The sequence below is a fragment of the Heterocephalus glaber genome, unplaced genomic scaffold, assembly GCF_053883595.1.
Source record: "Heterocephalus glaber isolate CG9 unplaced genomic scaffold, H.glaber_assembly_v1.0 deba00001600, whole genome shotgun sequence".
Classification (NCBI taxonomy): Eukaryota; Metazoa; Chordata; class Mammalia; order Rodentia; family Bathyergidae; genus Heterocephalus; species Heterocephalus glaber.
In genome coordinates this window covers 10,028,204-10,046,769 of record NW_028258372.1, presented here as the reverse complement: position 1 = coordinate 10,046,769, position 18,566 = coordinate 10,028,204, and the positions used below count along the sequence as shown (strand labels likewise).

At 43.4% G+C, this 18,566-nt stretch overlaps 2 protein-coding genes and 1 pseudogene across 15 annotated transcripts in view; all 3 read right to left on the bottom strand.

The window, feature by feature from the left end:
• Positions 1 to 3,574: 3,574 nt before the first annotated feature.
• On the bottom strand, positions 3,575 to 8,255 carry Myocos (myocilin opposite strand). Of its 2 annotated transcripts, none has more exons than XM_087194325.1 (3): positions 8,068 to 8,255; positions 6,917 to 7,060; positions 3,575 to 4,036 (listed from the first exon to the last, which is right to left on the bottom strand). In XM_087194325.1, exons 2-3 carry the CDS (start codon positions 7,009 to 7,011, stop codon positions 3,874 to 3,876), a joined length of 258 nt encoding a protein of 85 aa, XP_087050451.1. In that variant the 5' UTR covers positions 7,012 to 7,060; positions 8,068 to 8,255; the 3' UTR covers positions 3,575 to 3,873. The 2 variants fall into 2 exon arrangements, with proteins under 2 accessions (XP_087050451.1, XP_087050452.1); XM_087194326.1 differs by having other exon boundaries at positions 3,679 to 4,036; positions 6,917 to 7,052; positions 8,068 to 8,245.
• A 1,486-nt stretch (positions 8,256 to 9,741) lies between these two features.
• Positions 9,742 to 15,468, bottom strand: LOC101701389 (pyruvate dehydrogenase (acetyl-transferring) kinase isozyme 1, mitochondrial pseudogene; annotated as a pseudogene).
• An 865-nt stretch (positions 15,469 to 16,333) lies between these two features.
• The window catches only part of Prrc2c (proline rich coiled-coil 2C), an 84,953-nt gene continuing 82,720 nt past the window's right edge, over positions 16,334 to 18,566 (bottom strand). For all 13 annotated transcript variants that reach the window (XM_021265443.2, XM_021265437.2, XM_021265445.2 and 10 more), the window contains one exon: positions 16,334 to 18,264. In XM_021265443.2, the coding sequence (XP_021121102.1) occupies positions 18,192 to 18,264 (73 nt within the window). In that variant the 3' untranslated portion in view covers positions 16,334 to 18,191. The remainder of the gene's footprint in view (positions 18,265 to 18,566) is intronic.

Below are 18,566 nucleotides of genomic sequence, written 5' to 3'. Positions count from 1 at the left end.
ATTTGCCACCAACAGGAATAAAACTGCGGGAAACACCTACCAATCTCTTCTGCTTTCAAATCCCCAAACTATCCTGTTTGTGAAGTCCTGTTTGGAGCTCTTCAGAACCTAAGTTTTCTCACTCTGAGGCTTTTTGCTTCCCCAGAGTCAAGTCAGACAACGGGTCTGGGACAGTCTAGTCTATTTTCCCCATACTATTCTTGGGACCAGGGCTCAGCATGAGATCCAGCTCTTAAAGGCACAGTCTGAGCTTCAAAGAATTCTCCCTCCCATGAGTTCTAAAGACTATACTTTGGAAAGCACAGCTGAGAATTTGACTTTCCTTTTCCACAGGCAATAAATCCTCTTTAAAGTGACACATTCCTTGAGTATATAGGGAGAGGAAGAAATCTCAAAGTCTCTCTCTAATGCTGTATCAGTATGCTTGGGCCATCCTAAAAAACACCAAAGACTGGGTAGTTTAAGCAACATACATTTATTTTCTCTTGCAGTTCTGTAGGCTGGAATCTAAGATCGAGATGTCTTCGGAGACTCTTCACCTGGGCTTGCAGATGTGGGTCTTCTCCCTGTGTCCACACTTGCTCTCCCCTCTGTGTGCCTGTGTCCTCGACTCCTTTATCAGGGCAGTCATCATTTTGGACTGAGGCTCACTCTAATGGCTTTATTTATTTGTTTATTTTGGTACCAGGGATTGAACTCGGGTCCTTGCGCTTGCGCAGCAGGCGGCGAAACCACTGAGCTAAATGCCCGGCCCTAATGGCTTCATTTTAAAGGAAGTCCTTCTTTATAGGGCAAATCTCCAGAGACAGTCAGATTCTAAAGTATGAGGTTTGGGCCGGGGATTTACCTCAGTGGCTCTGCCACCTGCCTCGCAAGTGCAAGGTCCTGAGTACTATCCCCGGTACCAAAAAAAAATTAAAAAAATTTTTTTTAAAGTATGAGGTTTAACATCCTTTAGTTAAAATGCTTGAGATCAGAGGCATTTTGAATTTTCTCAGATTTTGGAATATTTACATATATGTAATTTGATACCTTGGGGGATGGATCTCAAATCTAAACAAATGAATCTGTGTCTCATGTACGTCTTATGCATACAGCCTGAATGTAACTTTATACAGTATTTTCAGTGTAATTACACCTGGCCTGACCTGTCCTATGAGGTCAGGTGTGGAGTTTTCTGCTTGTGGTATCACATCAGCACCCCCAAAAAATTTCAGATCTTGCAGCACTTTGGATTTTAGAGTTTTAGACTTGGGGATACTTAACATGTGTTAGGATGAGGACTTTGACATACGAGGTAATTTGGCCCATAACAATTGGGTATTACCATTTTCACTCATGGCCACAGATTCTTTTTTTTTCTTGGTACCGGGATCGAACTTGGGACCTTGCGCTTGTGAGGCAGGTGGCGGAACCACTGAGCTAAATCCCCTGGCCCCTGCAACAGATTCTTTTAGAAAACCTAAGAGTCAGAATGCATATGCTAACTTACCCTAAGAAGCACCTATAGCTTCCAGATGTTTAAATGAAAAGTAGGTGAAGAGATACCTTTGGGTGATCAGATGAGCCAGCGTAGCTCCCACACGGGGAGGAGAGTCCCTTTTGCACAGCCCTGCCCATGACTCCTTTTCCTACTTTCTATCAGCTGTGTTTCTGGCTTTGGGATGGAAGAAGGGGGTGAAGGCAAAAGAACAGAGGAAAGAAAGAAACTCCTTGCTCAGCTTCCACGACATCTGACTCCTCCTGCATCTTTGATTGACCCTTGGTCTCTTTTACTGGTGCCTCCTCTGAGCCCCAACCACTGGAGACCCTGAGTGTCTGTCCCCAGCATAGTCATGACCCCTGAACTTTAGACTCATTATTCACTTGCTAACTTGGCCTCTCCCTTTAGGTGTCTTTTAGGCATATAACTATCAAGAACTGAACTCCTGCCCCAGACACACCACATCTGATCCTCTTGTAGGTGATGGAACTCCATCCGTCCAATTACACAAGCCAAAAAATATTAGAATCATCCTTTATCCATCTCCTTCCTATCCTATAACCATTCTATCTCTAAAACCAGATTCAGAATCTGGCCACAGTTAGCACCCCCACTGTGTGCTACAATAGCATCTCAACTGCTTCCACTCCCTTTGCACAGTCTATTCTCTATAGGGCAGATGGAAAAATTCTGTTCAAATGTAAGCCAGAGGGGCTGGGGATTTAGCTCAGTGGCACTGTGGCTGCCTGGCAAGTGCAAGGTCTCGAGTTCAATCCTTGGTACCAAAAAACAAACAACAACAACAACAAACCAAGTCAAATGCAAGCCAGATTATGCCTCTTTTTCTGAACACCCCTCATGGCTTCCCCTCTCATTCAAAGTCAGAGTCCTTACAAAGCCCCATAGGATCTGCCACCACTGTGACTTCCTCCTCTGGCCGTGTCCCAATTCACTGCTCCAGCCAAGCCCAGCTCGCCTCCCTGATCTCCCTGGAACACATCAGGGACACCTGGCCTTCAGGCTTTGGCACCTGCTCATCCCTCTGCCTCAGGTGTCCTGACACCTAACTCTATCACTGGCTTCAAGCTTTCACCTTCCTTAGGAGGCCTACCCAGGCCGCTTTACTTAAAATCGCAACTAACCGGCTGCTTCTTGCAGCACTTCTCATCTGTTTTACTGTGTTATTATTTTCATTTTTCTTTTCCTTTCTACTCATCATATATTTTTGTTAGTCTCCCGCATTGGAAGATAAACTCCACTGGGACAGGGATTGATTGTTCTATACAGTGATGTATCGCCAGAAGAGTGCCTGGCTCACACAGTAGGTGCTATACTGCAACTGTGAGCTGAATTTTTATCTTATTCAATTTTAATGAATCGATTTAAGGAGCCACACCTGGCATGTGGCAGTCTTACTGGGGAGTGCAGGTCTGTTTCCTCATGTGAGCGAGGGGGAGGAGGTGTGCATGCTGGCAACCCTGCTGGCAATGACAGGTGCTCAGGGGATGGTCCCTGCCTCCCTCATGCTGCTGCAGAAACCCACAGGAAAGGAACAATACCAACAGCCCAGCTACTGGCTATCAGGGAAGAGGGCTGAGCACTTTCGTAAGGGCAGGTGTGAAGAGAGCACACTAGCATGACCCCATGAAGAAACGTGACATAAAAGATGGCAAGTTGTATTTTCATGTACATCCAAGTTACCACATTTCTAATGCCTCCAAATCACTCAAAGGAGCCCTGAAAGTCTTTAGAAGGGCTTGAGGTCTGCTAAGAGGGCTGAACAAGGGCCCTGGGAAATATACTTCTTCCCACTAAATCATTCTGTGCTAGCTACTTTTCAGGGCTGAGTTTCCTGTTTATAGAGTTTGACAATTTCCTCAAGCCCCAATAAGTAAGCTTTGAAGAAGTCAATTAAGTCTGAAACTCAGCCACTCTGGCTCCAGTACAAGGGATGGGGATACAGCTCAGCTAAATTAGAGTGAAAGAGCCATAAAACAGTGGTGTCCCTGGCTGAGATTTGAAAATTCAAACGTCAGGGTCCTCTGGACCTCAGATCTTTAGAGTTAAGTCACAGAGACCTGAACTTTTTACAGATTCAGATTTAGTAATAAACAATGGTGCCTGGTAACTTTTTAAATTCAAAGGTAACCGACTACTGCAAGTGTTCTACAGTGCAGCATAAATTAAAGATCAAATACATCCAGAGACTCAGCTTGAAAACCCCAAATCCCTCCAAGTGCATCAGCGGAGATGAGCAACACCCAACCATGGTTCTAGGAGAAGAAAAAGAGGAAAGAACAAAGATTTCCAAGACAGTCTTCAAAGACACGTCCAAGGACATCACTGAAATTGCTTGCTGGAGTCTCACGTAAGAGTGGCCTCAAAATAATTTAAGTTGTACTTGCTTGGGAGCCAGTGGACTCCTCGGCCGGAGAAGGCGGCGGGGCAGGAGGTTCGGTGGAGTGGGTCTTGTTGGGAGAAGGCTCTGTCTCCGTGCCTAAATGGAAGACCATCTTCTTAGCGTCATCATTTTTCTCAGTAATCACCTCTTCTCTAGGAGGAAAGGCATATTATATGTTTTTCAAATAAAGATGGGATTAGAAAAAACAGAGATAAAAAGACAACGAAAGGCTGGCATGTAGCTCAGCGGCACTGCGCCTGCCTCACAAGCACAAGGTCCTGAGTTCAATCCCCAGTACTGAGGGGGAAAGAAAAGACAGTGAAACACCCAAATGTCACACTGGAAGAAGACCATAATATTTCCTTTTTTTCCCCCTGGTACTAGGGATTGAACTCAGGACCTTGTTCTTGCCAGGCAGGTGTGGTGCCACTGAGCTATGTCCCCAGCAATACTATAATATTTTAGAGGACATCCTTCCAGATTCCTGTGTCCACACTTACAGAGCTTGAGAGAGAGGGGTGGGGAGAGGGAGAGAGAGGGAGAGAGAGGACAGACAGACACACACACATTATTTAATTCTGAATCATCTGTTCTCAGAGTGAGCTCAGTTGTCTCCATTGGTCCTATGGAACCAAGAGAGCTGGGTTCAATGTTCCCCTTCCCAGAGGGTCTCAGGATGAGAGCAGAAAGTTTTCCCATCCGTGGCTCTTTCCACCCTTACCAGCCATCCTCTGCACACTTCATCCCGTGACAGACTCTGCCTCCAGGTGTTGCTGGATTCCAGCTGCAGCATTCTAGGGCCAGTCAGGGCTTGGGCTCACTTCGCATCTCCCTTCTGCCCGATTTCCCCCCACTGCAACCTGCAGGGTTTTGCTCCCTGTCTACTGAAGTAGATGTAGCTTTCCCCTCCTGCTCAGGGCTGGGCAAACCCTTCCTTCAAGGGAAGGGGACTTTGGTGTCACGCTGTTACAGATGCAGATTAACTGCTCCTTGAATCCTCGCTGTGTCTCAGGGTCTAAAACTTAGCTATAAACTAATTACATGGAGATTCTCAGCCACACACACCCCACAGTAAGTCTGGGGTCTTTCAGCCAAGGGAGCTGCAACAGAAAGTGATTTGCCCAGGGCAAGTGACCAGGAAAGAGTAGAACTCGGGTCCAAACTCAGGTTTGCACCTGGCTTCGTTTCCTGCCACTCCCAATAGCGGCCGATTGCTCATGCTGCTGAAGGTGACAGTGGTGCTATTGTGGCCGGGGGCCCCAGATGGGGAAGCTCCCTCCTCAGGTAGACAAAGCACAGAGACCACAGCCTCCTGGTACAGTGCCCACCCTCGTGGGGTAAACCGGGTGTCAACTGGCCAAGGCCCTCTATCAGCAAAGGCTTCTAGTACCCGTCCATAGATAGACACATATATATTACATAATCTATGATAGACATAACAATCTACCATAGATTACATATTCTATAATTTAATATATAACAGATTTTATAACATTTAATCTATTATATTGTACATATGATATATAACATACATGTATACATACCAAGAAAGTATACAGAACTTCTATCAATTCGCTAATATTTTACATCCCAATAAACCCTAAACTCAAGGGTCCTCAGGAACAATACTGGATGAAAGTCCATATTTTGGTTTAACAACTCTTATTTCTTTGACCAATATCTTGTCAGATTTAGTGAAAAGCATAAGCTTACAGTGTTTCTTAACAACGCTCAAACTGGAAGTGTCAGCTCTGCCAAGTGTTGTTTATTCTCATTTACAATATTACACTTATTACGACCTGAGCTTTCTTGGCCGAGATATTTTGGGCCATTTGTCTGTTTTACAGGTTGCATCTGTCAAGACTAGGTAATATGGCCGGAGATTTAGCTCAGTGGTTCTGGCGCCTGCCTCGCAAGTGCAAGGTCCCGAGTTCGATCTCCGGTACCAAAAAAAAAAAAAAGACTAGGTAATATAACTTGTAAATCCATTTAAACAACCCAAGGAAACTATAACCTGCTGACCTTTGCTGAAAATGAATGAAGAAGCCTCCACTGGCTTCCACCAGCCTTGGGGCCCCCTCCTTCCTATTAGGAAGGGTCAGAGGCCACATGTGACCTAGTGACACTAGCAAGATCTGAGCAAGTTCAACAGAGTCCAATTTCAATACAACTTGGAGTCCTATCATCCTCTTTGTATGTCTTTATGGGGTGCCTCAGGCACCCCATTGGATTGGGATTTTAGGCATCACCACATTATCATAAGCATGCCAAATGCAGCAACGATGTAGGGTGTCACCCAGGTGTGGTGGCAATGCCTCTAACTCCAACTGTCTGGGAGGCCAAGGCAGGAGGATCACAATTTCAATTAAAATTAAAATTCAGCCCCAACATCCTGTATCATTTGTGCCAAGCCTACCATCAAGGGAAGGTCCCAGGCAATTAAAGCCTTTTGAAATGGAAATGGACAGCTATGTACTCAAACCTCTGGCAAACTTTCTCCTTTGGGCCAGGCAAGCTGGTATTTCTGAGAAAGCACACACTATCCACTGTCTGCTAGCCCAGCGCCAGGCACACAGTGTGAAGGAGACACACAGGGTGTGCCTGCGGGGAGCCTATAGCCTCTCTGGCAATAAGGGTGAGCTTTCAGAGATCCCATGCTGTCCCCAAACTTTGTCTGTAAAGGGATGTGTTTCATCCTAGGAGGCTACATAATAACTTCTATCACATTAACCAAGCATTAATGTGGTGCCCACACCCATTAAAAGCTGGTGTGAGGTTCTTTCCACTGCCTACACGACAGACAGAAGCAAATGAGTGTCACCACACCTTGAAGTTCTCTTTCCCACAGCAGCTAACACAGTGGTTTCCTCCTCCCTGAGAGGCATCTAACAACAGCAGGTGAACATATTTATGTGACCCAGTGCCTCCTGCAGTTTGAGGCACTTGGCGGGGCTTAGCCATTTGTCTCCATTCCAACACCACCCGGAAACCCCGCCCTTCCACAAGTAAACCTGAAGAAAGCTTTTGGGTACCTGGTGGCCATGGCGACCCTCCGCCTGATCACCTCGGAAGCCAGGTCTTGGTAGGGCAAGTTGATGCTGTTGTGCGCAGTGCTCTTCTGCGCCATGCCCGGCACCCAGAGGCTAAAGGAATCTCGATGCAGTGCACCTGGAAAGCTGAAACACATGCACCAGAAACGGGCCTCAGGTGATCAGTGGTTTCAGGTGTCTGGGAAATGGTTCAGCTCAGCCCTCCCTGGTGTGCTTTGGAGAGGGCTTTGGGTCTCCCCTACATCCTGTCCCCCGCCCAAAGTTTGAGGTAATTTTTCAAACACATGCTATGGGAGTGGATGGGAAAATGCCATGGGTCTTGCTGGCCATTTAGGTAAAAGGAGATGTGATTATTCCAATCATGCCTCGAGGGTTTTGAGGGCACTTGTCATTACTCCCAGGTAAACGCTGAGGAAATGGAGGCCCAGAGAGGTGAACTGACTCTCCTGGACTGCACAGCAGGCCCCCCTCCCCGCTGCTCCCCATGATGGCACCACTGCAGTGGAGCCCTCTCCTCACCAGGCTCCTTGGCAGAGCTTTCTTTCCAGAGACCTTACCTTTTTTTTTTTCTTTTTGGTACCGGGGATTGAACTCAGGTCCTTGCGCTTGCACAGCAGGCAGTGAAACCACTGAGCTAAATCCCTGGCCCTAAGACCTTACCTTCTAAAGGAAGCCAAGAACATAGACAAAGCTGGGGCTTGGAGCCCGGCTACTTATCCAGATATAGCATAGACCAGACCCCGGAGGCTTGAGACTGGTGACAGTGGCGGCCACCCATGTAGTGCTGGCCACTGCGGGATGTCCTTTTTATATTGTCTTATTTGATAATCACAGTAACTCTACTTGTATTATGATCCCCATTGGGCAATGGGGAAACTGAGTGGCAGAGAAATTAGGTGGCTTCTCCAAGAGGCACAGAGCTAGAATGTGAACCTGGGTCTGTCTGGCTTCAAAGTTGCTCTCTGTCAAGCAACTCTCAAGTCTGCCCCAGTAGGGAACAAGCCTCCATTCCCATACACTGGGCCACATGCACACAGTGGCAGTGACTGTCATTATTGGAGCACAAACTGCAATGGCTTGAGCTCACCAGCCTGTGCTTCTGGCTGGAAAAGTTCATTAGGAAGGGGACTTACCTTTCAGTCCTGCTCAGCTTAGTGTTCAACCGCTTTCATACCTCAGCTTATGGCTTGGCTAAGAACTGCACTCTGATCTCACACCTGAGCTACTGCCCCTCCCTAGAGGAGGAAATAGGCACCAAAATGACCACCAGCAGCAGCGTCCTCTCTTAGTCTTTTATCCTCCTGAAGTCAGTCTCTCTTGGGAACTTGATTCTTTCATGCCCTGAAAAGGTAGCAGCTGACACTAATTACCCTTGCCATGTGGCCTTGAAAGTCCCGGAAGATGGTCTCTGTAGAGCAGGAGGAGGTACTTTTTGTCACTTGGGTAAAAGGACCACTGTAGCTTAGGTCCTGGTACACATGACATCTTGATGTACATCTGTTGACTACATTTTAAACAGTGAATTCATGAACATCCTTCCTACAGCTGTTGGAGGTGTGGAGGAGCCTGCCCCTTCCTGGTAATTTACAGGGTTCAGAATCTTCTGAGATGGCAGGTGCTTCCACTTTGAAATCAAAGTTGATTGTGCAGCTCCCACCTTTGAGCTGAGTGATCTTGGGCAAAGTAATTTAACTTCTCTGAGCCTTGATTTTCTTATATATAAAAGAGGAGCATACAATGTTTCTCCTGGGGTTGTGAGGACTGAGAAAATATTCACAAAAGTCCTTAATTCTGCCTCCCCCTTTTAAATCTTTAAATGCAGGTTTAAATATGTACATTTACCCCAGGAATGGATATAAATGTGTATGAAAATATGTACAGATAGATACACTTTCCCTCCTATACTGTCATGAATCTAAACCCCATCATCCCAAACCCAGTTCTCTATGCTGTGAAAGCAGGAAGCCTGTCTCTTCCATCCTCATTGGTCAGGGTTGGGCAGGGCTGAGCTTCTCCTGGGATCCCAGCAATTACTTAAACTGAGTCAGTCTTCAGCAGCATTGTGTTCCCAACTGCTTCCTGTAGCCACATGATTCTCAAAGTCTGAATTGTGAAGGATTCTCAAAGCACAAAGTTTTGCACTGTGCTTGAGTATGGCAGAAGCAATTATTGTATGCAAACTTCAGAAGGGATGCAACAATTAAACCTTTTTTTTTTTAATGGCCTGTTTTGGGGCTGGGAATGTAGGTCAGTGGTAAAGCATTTTCATAGAATGTGCAAGGCCCTGGGTTCAATGCCCAGAACTGTGCGCCCCCCCCCCCAAAGTCTTATTTTGTGTGTGTTTGTTGCTAGTTTAGTGCAAAGGCTGAGGAGAACAAGGTCCTAGTTTTAGATACGAACTTTTGGGAGCTTGTTGTAGTTCAGCTCCCTATAAAGTGGTTCACAATACCACCCAGGAAAAACTACTACCTCCTATACTTCCACCTTTTAGGCTGTGACGTACTTATTCAGACACATTCCCAAATCCTGGCACCCAAACATGAACTTTGCTTTTCATGCAAAGAGAGGTCCTACTCATAAAGAAGTTCAACAGAGTGGTTCTCTAAAGAAAAAGAAGAAGAAAAGAAGAAAGTTGAAGACCACTCATCTTCTCCTGTTGTTTTTTTTCCTTTCTGTTGTTTTTTATTAGTATGTTTGTAGTACATAATGATCATGCTCCTTGCGAGTAGTTGGCACATGTACACAATACATCTGTGCTTTTAACCTTGTTCTCATTCTGAAGTGCTGGCATCTGCCCAGGTTTGGCTCTACATTGTCCCCCGTCCGTGTGACACCTGTGCATCCCGAGGTGGCTCTCGGTCCTTCTCTCCACAGGAACGAAACACGGTCTGGTGTCCCTCAGCTACAGAGAGTGATGATGCATTCACGTGTTCAGCAGCTACTGTACTCGTCTTAGGGTCCACAGGAAACACTGTAGAAGAGATGTGTCCTGTTCTTGGGATCCACACATGGCGCTTGGTCTGGGTGCCAAGGCTGGAGGATCACAAGTTTGAGCCCAGCCTGGACAACTTAGTGAAACTGTCTCAAAATAAGAAAAACTAAAGGGCTGGGGATGTAGCTCAGCGTGAAGGCCCTGCCTGCCCCCAGCCTGGCTCCTCCTTCCCCACTGTTTTTCCCTGTGGACTTTGGCTAACACAAACTTAGAAACCTTGAAAATAAAGGTGTGGAGAAAACTTCAGGAGTAGGAACAAGGTAGTCAGGTATTAGTGGCCAAGTTCTGTCTCCCTTAGCAACCCAAATTACTAAGAAAGACCATAAAAGGTAACATTATTTTCCCTCCTAACAGGACATGGGTCTGTCTCCTTGACTCAGCTATGAACTCCTTGTAGGGTGGAATTATGGTTTTTACTTGAAACATTTAGGACCTAGCAAGAATGCCTGCCACAAAATTTTTTTTTTTGGTACCGGGGATTGAACTCAAGAACTTGCACTTGCAAGGCAGGTGCGGAGCCACTGAGCTAAAGCCCTGGCTCAACCTGCCACAAATTAAGCATTTCGTAAATGCTTTGGAACTAACAGGAAGAGCGAGTACTTTCTGCTATGGAGAAGATGTGATCACCCACGTGGGAGGTCTACTTGGGAGCCATTCTGTGCTTTGCGTTTGCATGTCAATGTACCTTTGGGAGGAGGGCAAAGGCATTCAAGCACAGAAAGCATTCCTGGGCTCCAGCACATGGGGTGATGTTTATTAGTGAGTCTCAGTTTTTCCCTGTGAGGCTTTAAGCTGAAGATAAAATTCTGGTAACTGAGCCTTGTTAGGGGGACCCTTTATCACGTCCATTTATATTCCTGGGTTACAGAAATCCAAGGCCGAATCAGTCCCCAGTGGACAGCACTCTTAGCTTCCTGCAGTGTGGTTTTACTCCAGGAAGAATCCACTTTCCACTTCCTCACAGTGAAGTTTCAGAGGGTGCTCATTCATGGAACCAATCAAGCTGAGCACTGTGCGCTTCCAACTTGAAACCACTGTCCAAAGCCCCAGGATACTATTAGACACAGATGGTTCAAAACTAATTGAAACTGGACATTTTGCCTCCAGAATTCATCTCTTTTTCTCTCTATGTTATCCTCAAACCTGAGACATACAAGCATCACAGGCTCTGCGTAATGAAATTCCTCACTCTATTCTCCACTAATTATTAATGCATTTTGGGAGTTTTCTTCAGGGCAAATGAGGAAGCTGTTGACTTCTGTTTTCTGGGCTCATAGATCAGCAAATGACAAATTTATATATAATTTTACTACTTATTGGCATGTGTGTCTAAAAATGGTGAACTGGACATGGTGACCCACACTTGTAGTCCCAGCACCAGGGGAGGCTGAGGCAGGAGGGTTCAAAGTTCAAGCCCAGCCTAGGCAACATAGACGTTCTTAAAAAAAAAAAAAAAAAAAAAGTGCCAGGGACATAACTCACTGCAAAGGCCTGGGTTCAGTTCTTAGTACTGTACAAAAAATAAAACAAAACCAACTAAACACAAAACAGGCAGGAGACCTCGGGAAGATTTCAATCATATTTAGAAAGTTAAGCAGTATAAATAGAAATGTGAGAGAGGGTTTACACTGCCAAACGGTTTGAGAGATCCATGAAATAGGGGCCAAGTATCAAGTCACTGTCTAGCTCCATTTCTCCCATTAGACTGTCTTTTATGAGATGTGATAATATATGGTGAATATTTAAACATTTATCCAGCTGTAATGGCACACATCTGTAATTCCAGCACTTAGGAGGCTGAGGTAGGCAGATCGCAGAGTTTGAGGCCAGCCTGAACTACACAGTGAGACCCTATCTCAAAAAAAACAAAAATAAAGTAAAATGAATTTATTAAAATAGACACATTACCATCAATCTCCCTTAGAATATATTGCTTTGTTTGAACACACTAATCCCATCATTCTTGCCACTTTATGGAGCAGTTCTGGAAGTTCTCTGATGTCTTTATGAGGTATGTGAATGCTGCTGCTGAATGCCATCCAGCAAAAGAGTAGGTTTTGGAAAAGATGACATTGTGTCCTCATCTAAGTTATTCACTGCATCTGCCACCAGTGACTTCTAGTTATTCCCCAAAATCAAAATGACCATGAAATATAAATGTTTTGAATTGATTCAGGACATTGAAACAGCTACTGCAACACAATTACAGACACTCACGAAAAAGAACTTCCAGAACTGCTTCAGAAAGTGGCAAAAAAAGGGATAAGTATGTTTAATTTGAGGGGAAGTATTTTTTTTTTAAGAATTCAGTTTCCATTTATTCTACCCAAAGAGTTAATTGTGGAAATGACACAAGGTACCATGTTTCCCTGAAAATAAGCCTTTGACAGTCATTACCATGGTGGTGGCCTGTGTCATGTAGATTATACCTTACTATTCTCTTGCTCAGTGGCTACTCTGTAATAGGAGGTAAGGTGAGGCTAGGCTGATTGGGGCTGGTGGTTTCAATCTCTAGTTTTCTTTTCTTTTCTTTCTTTCTTTTCTTATTATTTTTTTTCAATCTCTAGTTTTCAAAGCTGATTCTTTTCCAGGCAGGTCTTATTTTCAGGGAGACACATTGTTCTGAATGACATCTCTTCCAAATTTAACACCCAAACCACTCTTGGGCTTTCCAGGTGTCCCGAGTGCATGTAGGCACTGTGGATCATCATCACACCCTTCAGCTCTCTGCTGGGGACACCAGTCAGCAGCCTCATGCCTGGTGTTATAATGCTCCCAGGCAGCTTTGGTATGCACTAGTCTTCTGAATGATTCTGTTGACACAGTCTTAGTGTAGAAAATGGTATCCGTGCCACAGCCATCAGGGAGTGGAGCTTCGGGTCCCCTTGCAAGGAACTACTGTGCATGCAATCCCTAACCAAAGCTGGGCAGGGGCGCTGCTTGGGAACTCTCCACATATGGTGGGGGTGCAGTGGAATCCATGTAGCTGAAGAGTCAATTTTCCTCAAAGGGATTCCATCTCCTTGGTCACTCATCGTCACAGATTCTGATTTTCCAGCGTGACTTGGACTTGAGCAGGGGGTAAACACCTTTGTCACAGTGTTTTGTAGTTGCTCTCTCTGCACTTTTTTTTCTTTTTTCTTTTTTTCTCTGCATTCTTGAAAAGTTTAAACACCATGTGATAGAGATGGGATGGCAACAAACCACTTGTATTGGCTGACCTGGTGATTTTGCATTTAGTTCAAGTTTTGGTTCAGGAGAATACAAATTACACAGATGCCTAGCATTTTCACAGCCATCTTCAATAATTTTAACTACATTGCAGTTTGGATTTATGCTGCCATGTGTTTTTGATGAGATGGATTTCCTCTACTTCCAAACAATAAAGGAAGATCCCTGATTGAGCAAAATTCTAATTGAAATGTGACTCATGTAGAACTGATACAAAAAGTACTAAACATCCCGGCTGGTGAGGGACCTGCCCGGAAGTTCTCTCTTGTCACACCCTGGGCTGCGGTGGGAATGTCACTGTCTCAGATTCCTATCACAGTATTTGTAAATGAACAGCTTTGGCATCTTCAGCACTTTCATCCATAAAATCAAGAAGCTCCTGAAGATTCTGGATATACCAATTCTGTACCAATTCAATGGATAGTGTCCTAAGGTTATCTGGAAGGAGACATTTCTTGTATTGTATTTGCCACTCTAACAGGCTACTCATGGTGAAAAACATAAACGAGGTTGTGTCACGAGCATCACCCATCTGAGGTCCAGGAACTGCTTTGTGGAGAGTGGAGATGGCAAGAAGCAGGCGTTAAGTTCGCTTGGCCCAGAACGCCCGGTGTCCTAGGCAGTAGGAGCTGGAATCGGAGGCGTGGCTGTGGATGGTGCAGGGGTGGGCGGAGCTGGAACCCCAGGTAGGGCTTGCCTCTGGAAGAGACTTGGCGACCCAGGCGGGCAGGGAGTGCTGCCAGGGCCACTGAGGGGAAGCGCTTTGATGATTAAAGGGAAAAGTAGTTTTTGATCATACCTAAATTATTCCCTGCACCTCTCTGACCCTTTATGTAATTATGCCAGAACCTTGTTGTTTAAACTCTAGCTCAGTTAAGTCTCCCTTCTCCTATTGCACTGTTAAGGGAATGTAAAGAATTAGTATATTAGTGGTTCTGTTAACCAAATTTTTACTAATTGGTAATATATACTGACCTCTGGCCATACCTAGTAGACAGTTTATTATTTGGTTTATTTCTCATTCTAAAGAAACTATCAAATTTGGTATGGAAGAAACTGGAAAACTAAGGTAAAGTATGAAAATGCAAAGGAACTCTGTATTCAGATTGCCTTATAATCAATTATGCCATTTTACTTACAAAGAAAAATGAAGACCAAAGATGATGTGCATGTAAGACTCCTTAGCAGACATCGCAAAGAAATGGCATAGCCCTACATGAAGAGGTAAGGTAGAAAATAAAAGTATACCTAAAGTCAAGCAGTTAAGAGTATCCATATTTTTTATATTTCCTAATCAGCTCCAGAGAGATAAATCTGAGGGTACTTTAGACTCCAAAGGACAACGGATCAAGATCAAATTACCACAGAAATGTGCCTCTATTCATTACACTCCAAAAAACAAAATCAATAGCACTGTGGCTTGAAACCTATTGCCACTGTCTTCTGAAAAACTATATAATCTCTTTGCTTTGAGCTCCAAAAGCAGACCGTTTTATACAGAGGACATGAATGAAGACCAGTACATGAGGGAGTATAGGAGACAAAGAAAATACTTCCCCTTGGTTACTTAAAACCAACATGCATAAAGTGGGCCGGTGTAACAGTAAAACATTGCCCTGCTCTTCGTTTTGTTTTACAAGTTGACATTTTATGGTTGAAATTTCTTAAGATACTTAATATTATCTTAAGCTTCTAAGATACATTTAAAAAGGCTTTGCTAGGGGCCGGGGATTTAGGTCAGTGGTTCTATCACCTGCCTCGAAAGCACAAGGTCCTGAGTTCAATGTCTGGTACCAAAAAAAAAGGCTTTATCTACACGGTAGAAAGAAGATTGCAAGGAGACACAAAGACAATGGTAAGAAACTATGAAATAGAGTATGGTTCCATGGCAGCATTAATCACCTGTTAGAAAAGATGGTTCTGACCACAGCCTGGCAAATACATTTACCTTTTGTATCTTGCCTTTAGCCAAGAGTTCTAGCTTTAAATAATTTATATTGTAAAAATAAAGACTTTTCAAGCCATACCTTCCTCTCACCCCAACCACCCTTCTATCATTAGCACAATTTATTAACTAAGGACAAAGACCTGGACGACAACTCAACAGAGTACTCTACCTCAAGGGACAAAGAATGTTTAGGTTACGCTGACTAATCTGTCACCTACTAATGGAACCATCCATTACCCAAAGGTTATTTTACTGTCCATCTGAGAAACCAGAGATGACATCTGCATAACCAATTAATTGGTGGAGAAACTCTTATACAAATACCTTACTTTCATTAGATGGCTTTTGTTGCCATTTTTCCATTGTAGATGCTAGGCAAAGGCATTAGTGATGTTTTATGTAAATACAGCCAACTGAGCAGCATACACTTGGTGGCCTGTAGTTGGATATAATCCAGGTTGCATAGTTGGTTACCTTTTGGGTCCTAAAATTTAAGTACTACAATATGAAAAATAGAGGCAAACTGAATGACTTGGTAAGAAGGAGAATATGAGAAGTGGTAACTCTTTGGTACAGTTTGCATCTCCTCCTTTATCATACTCCTCCCCTCAAATACAGTACTTGTAATAAGCCAGTTTTTAATTAAGAGCATATTTTGAGAAAACCCTGTGTGGATGTCTGAGTATTTTAAGTGTTTCACTGTCACAGTATCCATGAATAAAGAAGGCATACATATCATTGGTGATGGAACCACTAGTTTTGCAAAAATTTGGTCTGGAAGCCATGTGTTCTGGGTTGGAACAGGGAACTTTAGGATAAGGAATTACAGTATTCTGCAAACTGAGAAAATGATTAAACCTCACAATAAAAATGTGAAAAATACAAATGTAAATACTTATGTCTATTTTTTTGGTACTGGGGACCGAACTTGGGACCTTGCGCTTGTGAGGCAGGCGGCTACACTACTGAGCTAAATCCCCGGCCCTATATCTGGCACTGTGGATCCTTAATAAGAGTCCTCTTAGATTTTTCCTCGACAGACTCTCTAACTCTCAGTTTGACCATCCTGAGAACTATTATCCTCTACAACAATAATGACAGGGCTGAACAAGCCATAAAATTCTTAAAAGACAGAAATCAAATTTTTGGATGATAACCTTTTAATGGAGAACTATTTTTACATGACAGGCTTTGCTTTAGATTTGAAGAATGGATTAAAAGCACAAGATTCATTATTTAGAGAATACTTTATTAGTTTCTGTAATCAAACCCACGTAGATAAGACCTTACATATTTAATACAGTGCATTACCCCTGTACAAATGGAAAAAAAAAATTAAGTTTAACATTTCTAGACCAATATGGCTGTTAATTTCTGTACAATGCCAACTCAACACAGTAAACTGGGATAACTTTTTCCAAAGTTGACAGCACAGTTAAAGTTTCCAAAAATTCAAATTATATATATATGTATATATATATTTATATTTATATAAAAAGACCAATAATAGCAGTATGTTATGCATCAATAGCAGCAACAGCTTTTCCAGGTTCTGCAGTCATGTGAACAAAATTATAGAGACATCCAGCACACTCCATTTAAAAAAAAGAAAGAAAGAAAAGAAAAATACCCAGAAAACAGCAAAGTTCTGTTACTGTTGTGGTACCTGGCACCATTTTTTTTAATTAGCTTCTTAATCATCATCTGGAAAGAAAACATTCTAGAGTAACATCATTAAAAACAGCTCTGATAAAGCACGGTCACTACTACGTATCATAAAGCAGGTACAAGATATTTTACATTCACAGAGGTATGATACAGTACTGTCCTACATCTATAATACTAGAGGATAGAGGATACAATTAAAAAGGCATTATTTCAGACTTGATTCTACTTTTCCAGCAAAGGGCCCAAAGAATGATATGACACGACTCTGTAAAGAAATGTACTTTCTTAGATAGGATTTCCTTACATTAACGGCACAAATTTAATTACTCATTCTCTTCATGAACATCAGCTAAAAACCGTTTTTAAAAAACCTGGGGTAAACACAAAACAGAAAAAATAATTCATACGAAGATGATTGAGTGAAGGCAAGCAAGACTCAACCGAGCTAGTATTTTATCAAATCTGTCATGTTTGAAAGGTAAGAGCTCCACTGAAGAAAGGAGATGCCAAGTAGTAGTGCTTCAAAGCTTCGGACCACAACCGAAACACTGCATCCTTTCAAAGAGAAGTAGTAGGCAAACATCACTCATTTGGGTATGTTCAAGGACACCAACATCAATATTTAATCATCTGCTCGCTCATCCAGGAAGAAGGGGAGATCAGTTACTACTGTACTTGATTTTGCTCAACCCAATCACCATGTTACAAAAATAGCAAGCTGCCATAGAAAAAAATAAGGCTCCTCTATCCAGCACCAGTTATTTGCAGTTCTTCACCTCCAGGCCTATAAAAACTATAACCACACTCAAAGAACATAAGGGAGCAAAGAAACCCTATCTGATGTACTAGCTGGGACCACTACATTGTTCAGCTGAGCTATTCCTGTGTGGTGTTATTTTCCTCCTACTTCTGGTGTTTCATCTAACCATAAAGATTTTTAGGTCTAAATTATATGCACTAAGGAGTATGTGCACATATCTGTTTATAAAATTCTGACTGAAGATGCATGGTCATCAACTAAGCAAATGTTATATAGTAGATGCAAGCTTGCAAAGCCTAATATAACTGGTGCAACAGCCGTGTGCCAGTGTTATTTGTTCCTATGTCCCTTGTGCATCCCCAAGCTCTACACAGGATAATGTCACAAACCATTTTAGCCCCATGGCTGCTGGCATTATCTGACTTCCCCCTCCCCCTCCCCCTCCCTCAATGCGTTGCAATACACCATGTCCTTTAAGATTTTGTTTCTTCAGTTTTGATCGCCTGAGGTTTGATTGGTCCAGTCCTGACAGGTTTGGTGGCTATGGTGGATGCGGGGGGTGGCTTCTCTTCTACTTTTTCCTGACAGACACCAGGAGGGTCTGTCAGTGTTTCAGAAGGTTTACTTGAATCACTGTCCACTTTCTGGGCTTTGCCTCCTATCTGTTTGCTCTGTTGCTGTTCAGAGAAGAACCGTTGCGTGGATTGAAGAACCTCTGCTCTCTGTTTTGCCTTAAAAAAACGAGAAACAATAATTGAAAATGCTGCAGCACTACCAAAGCCTGTCAAATCAATCTCAGTTCAAACTCTTTCACCAAATCACAAATCAGTTTTCCTCATGCTGGTTTGGCCAAAGCCAAAAATACCTCATTGATCAATCAGCTTTTAATGCATGGACTTCTTCCTATCTTTGGAAACATTCCACATGATTTTTTAACATTTGAAAGAAGACCACCTCCCACCATGTTTCAGCAACTGCCCTCTTATTTATAGTAAAATAAAATTGCTGCTGGTTTGCATTTTTTCTGGAATAG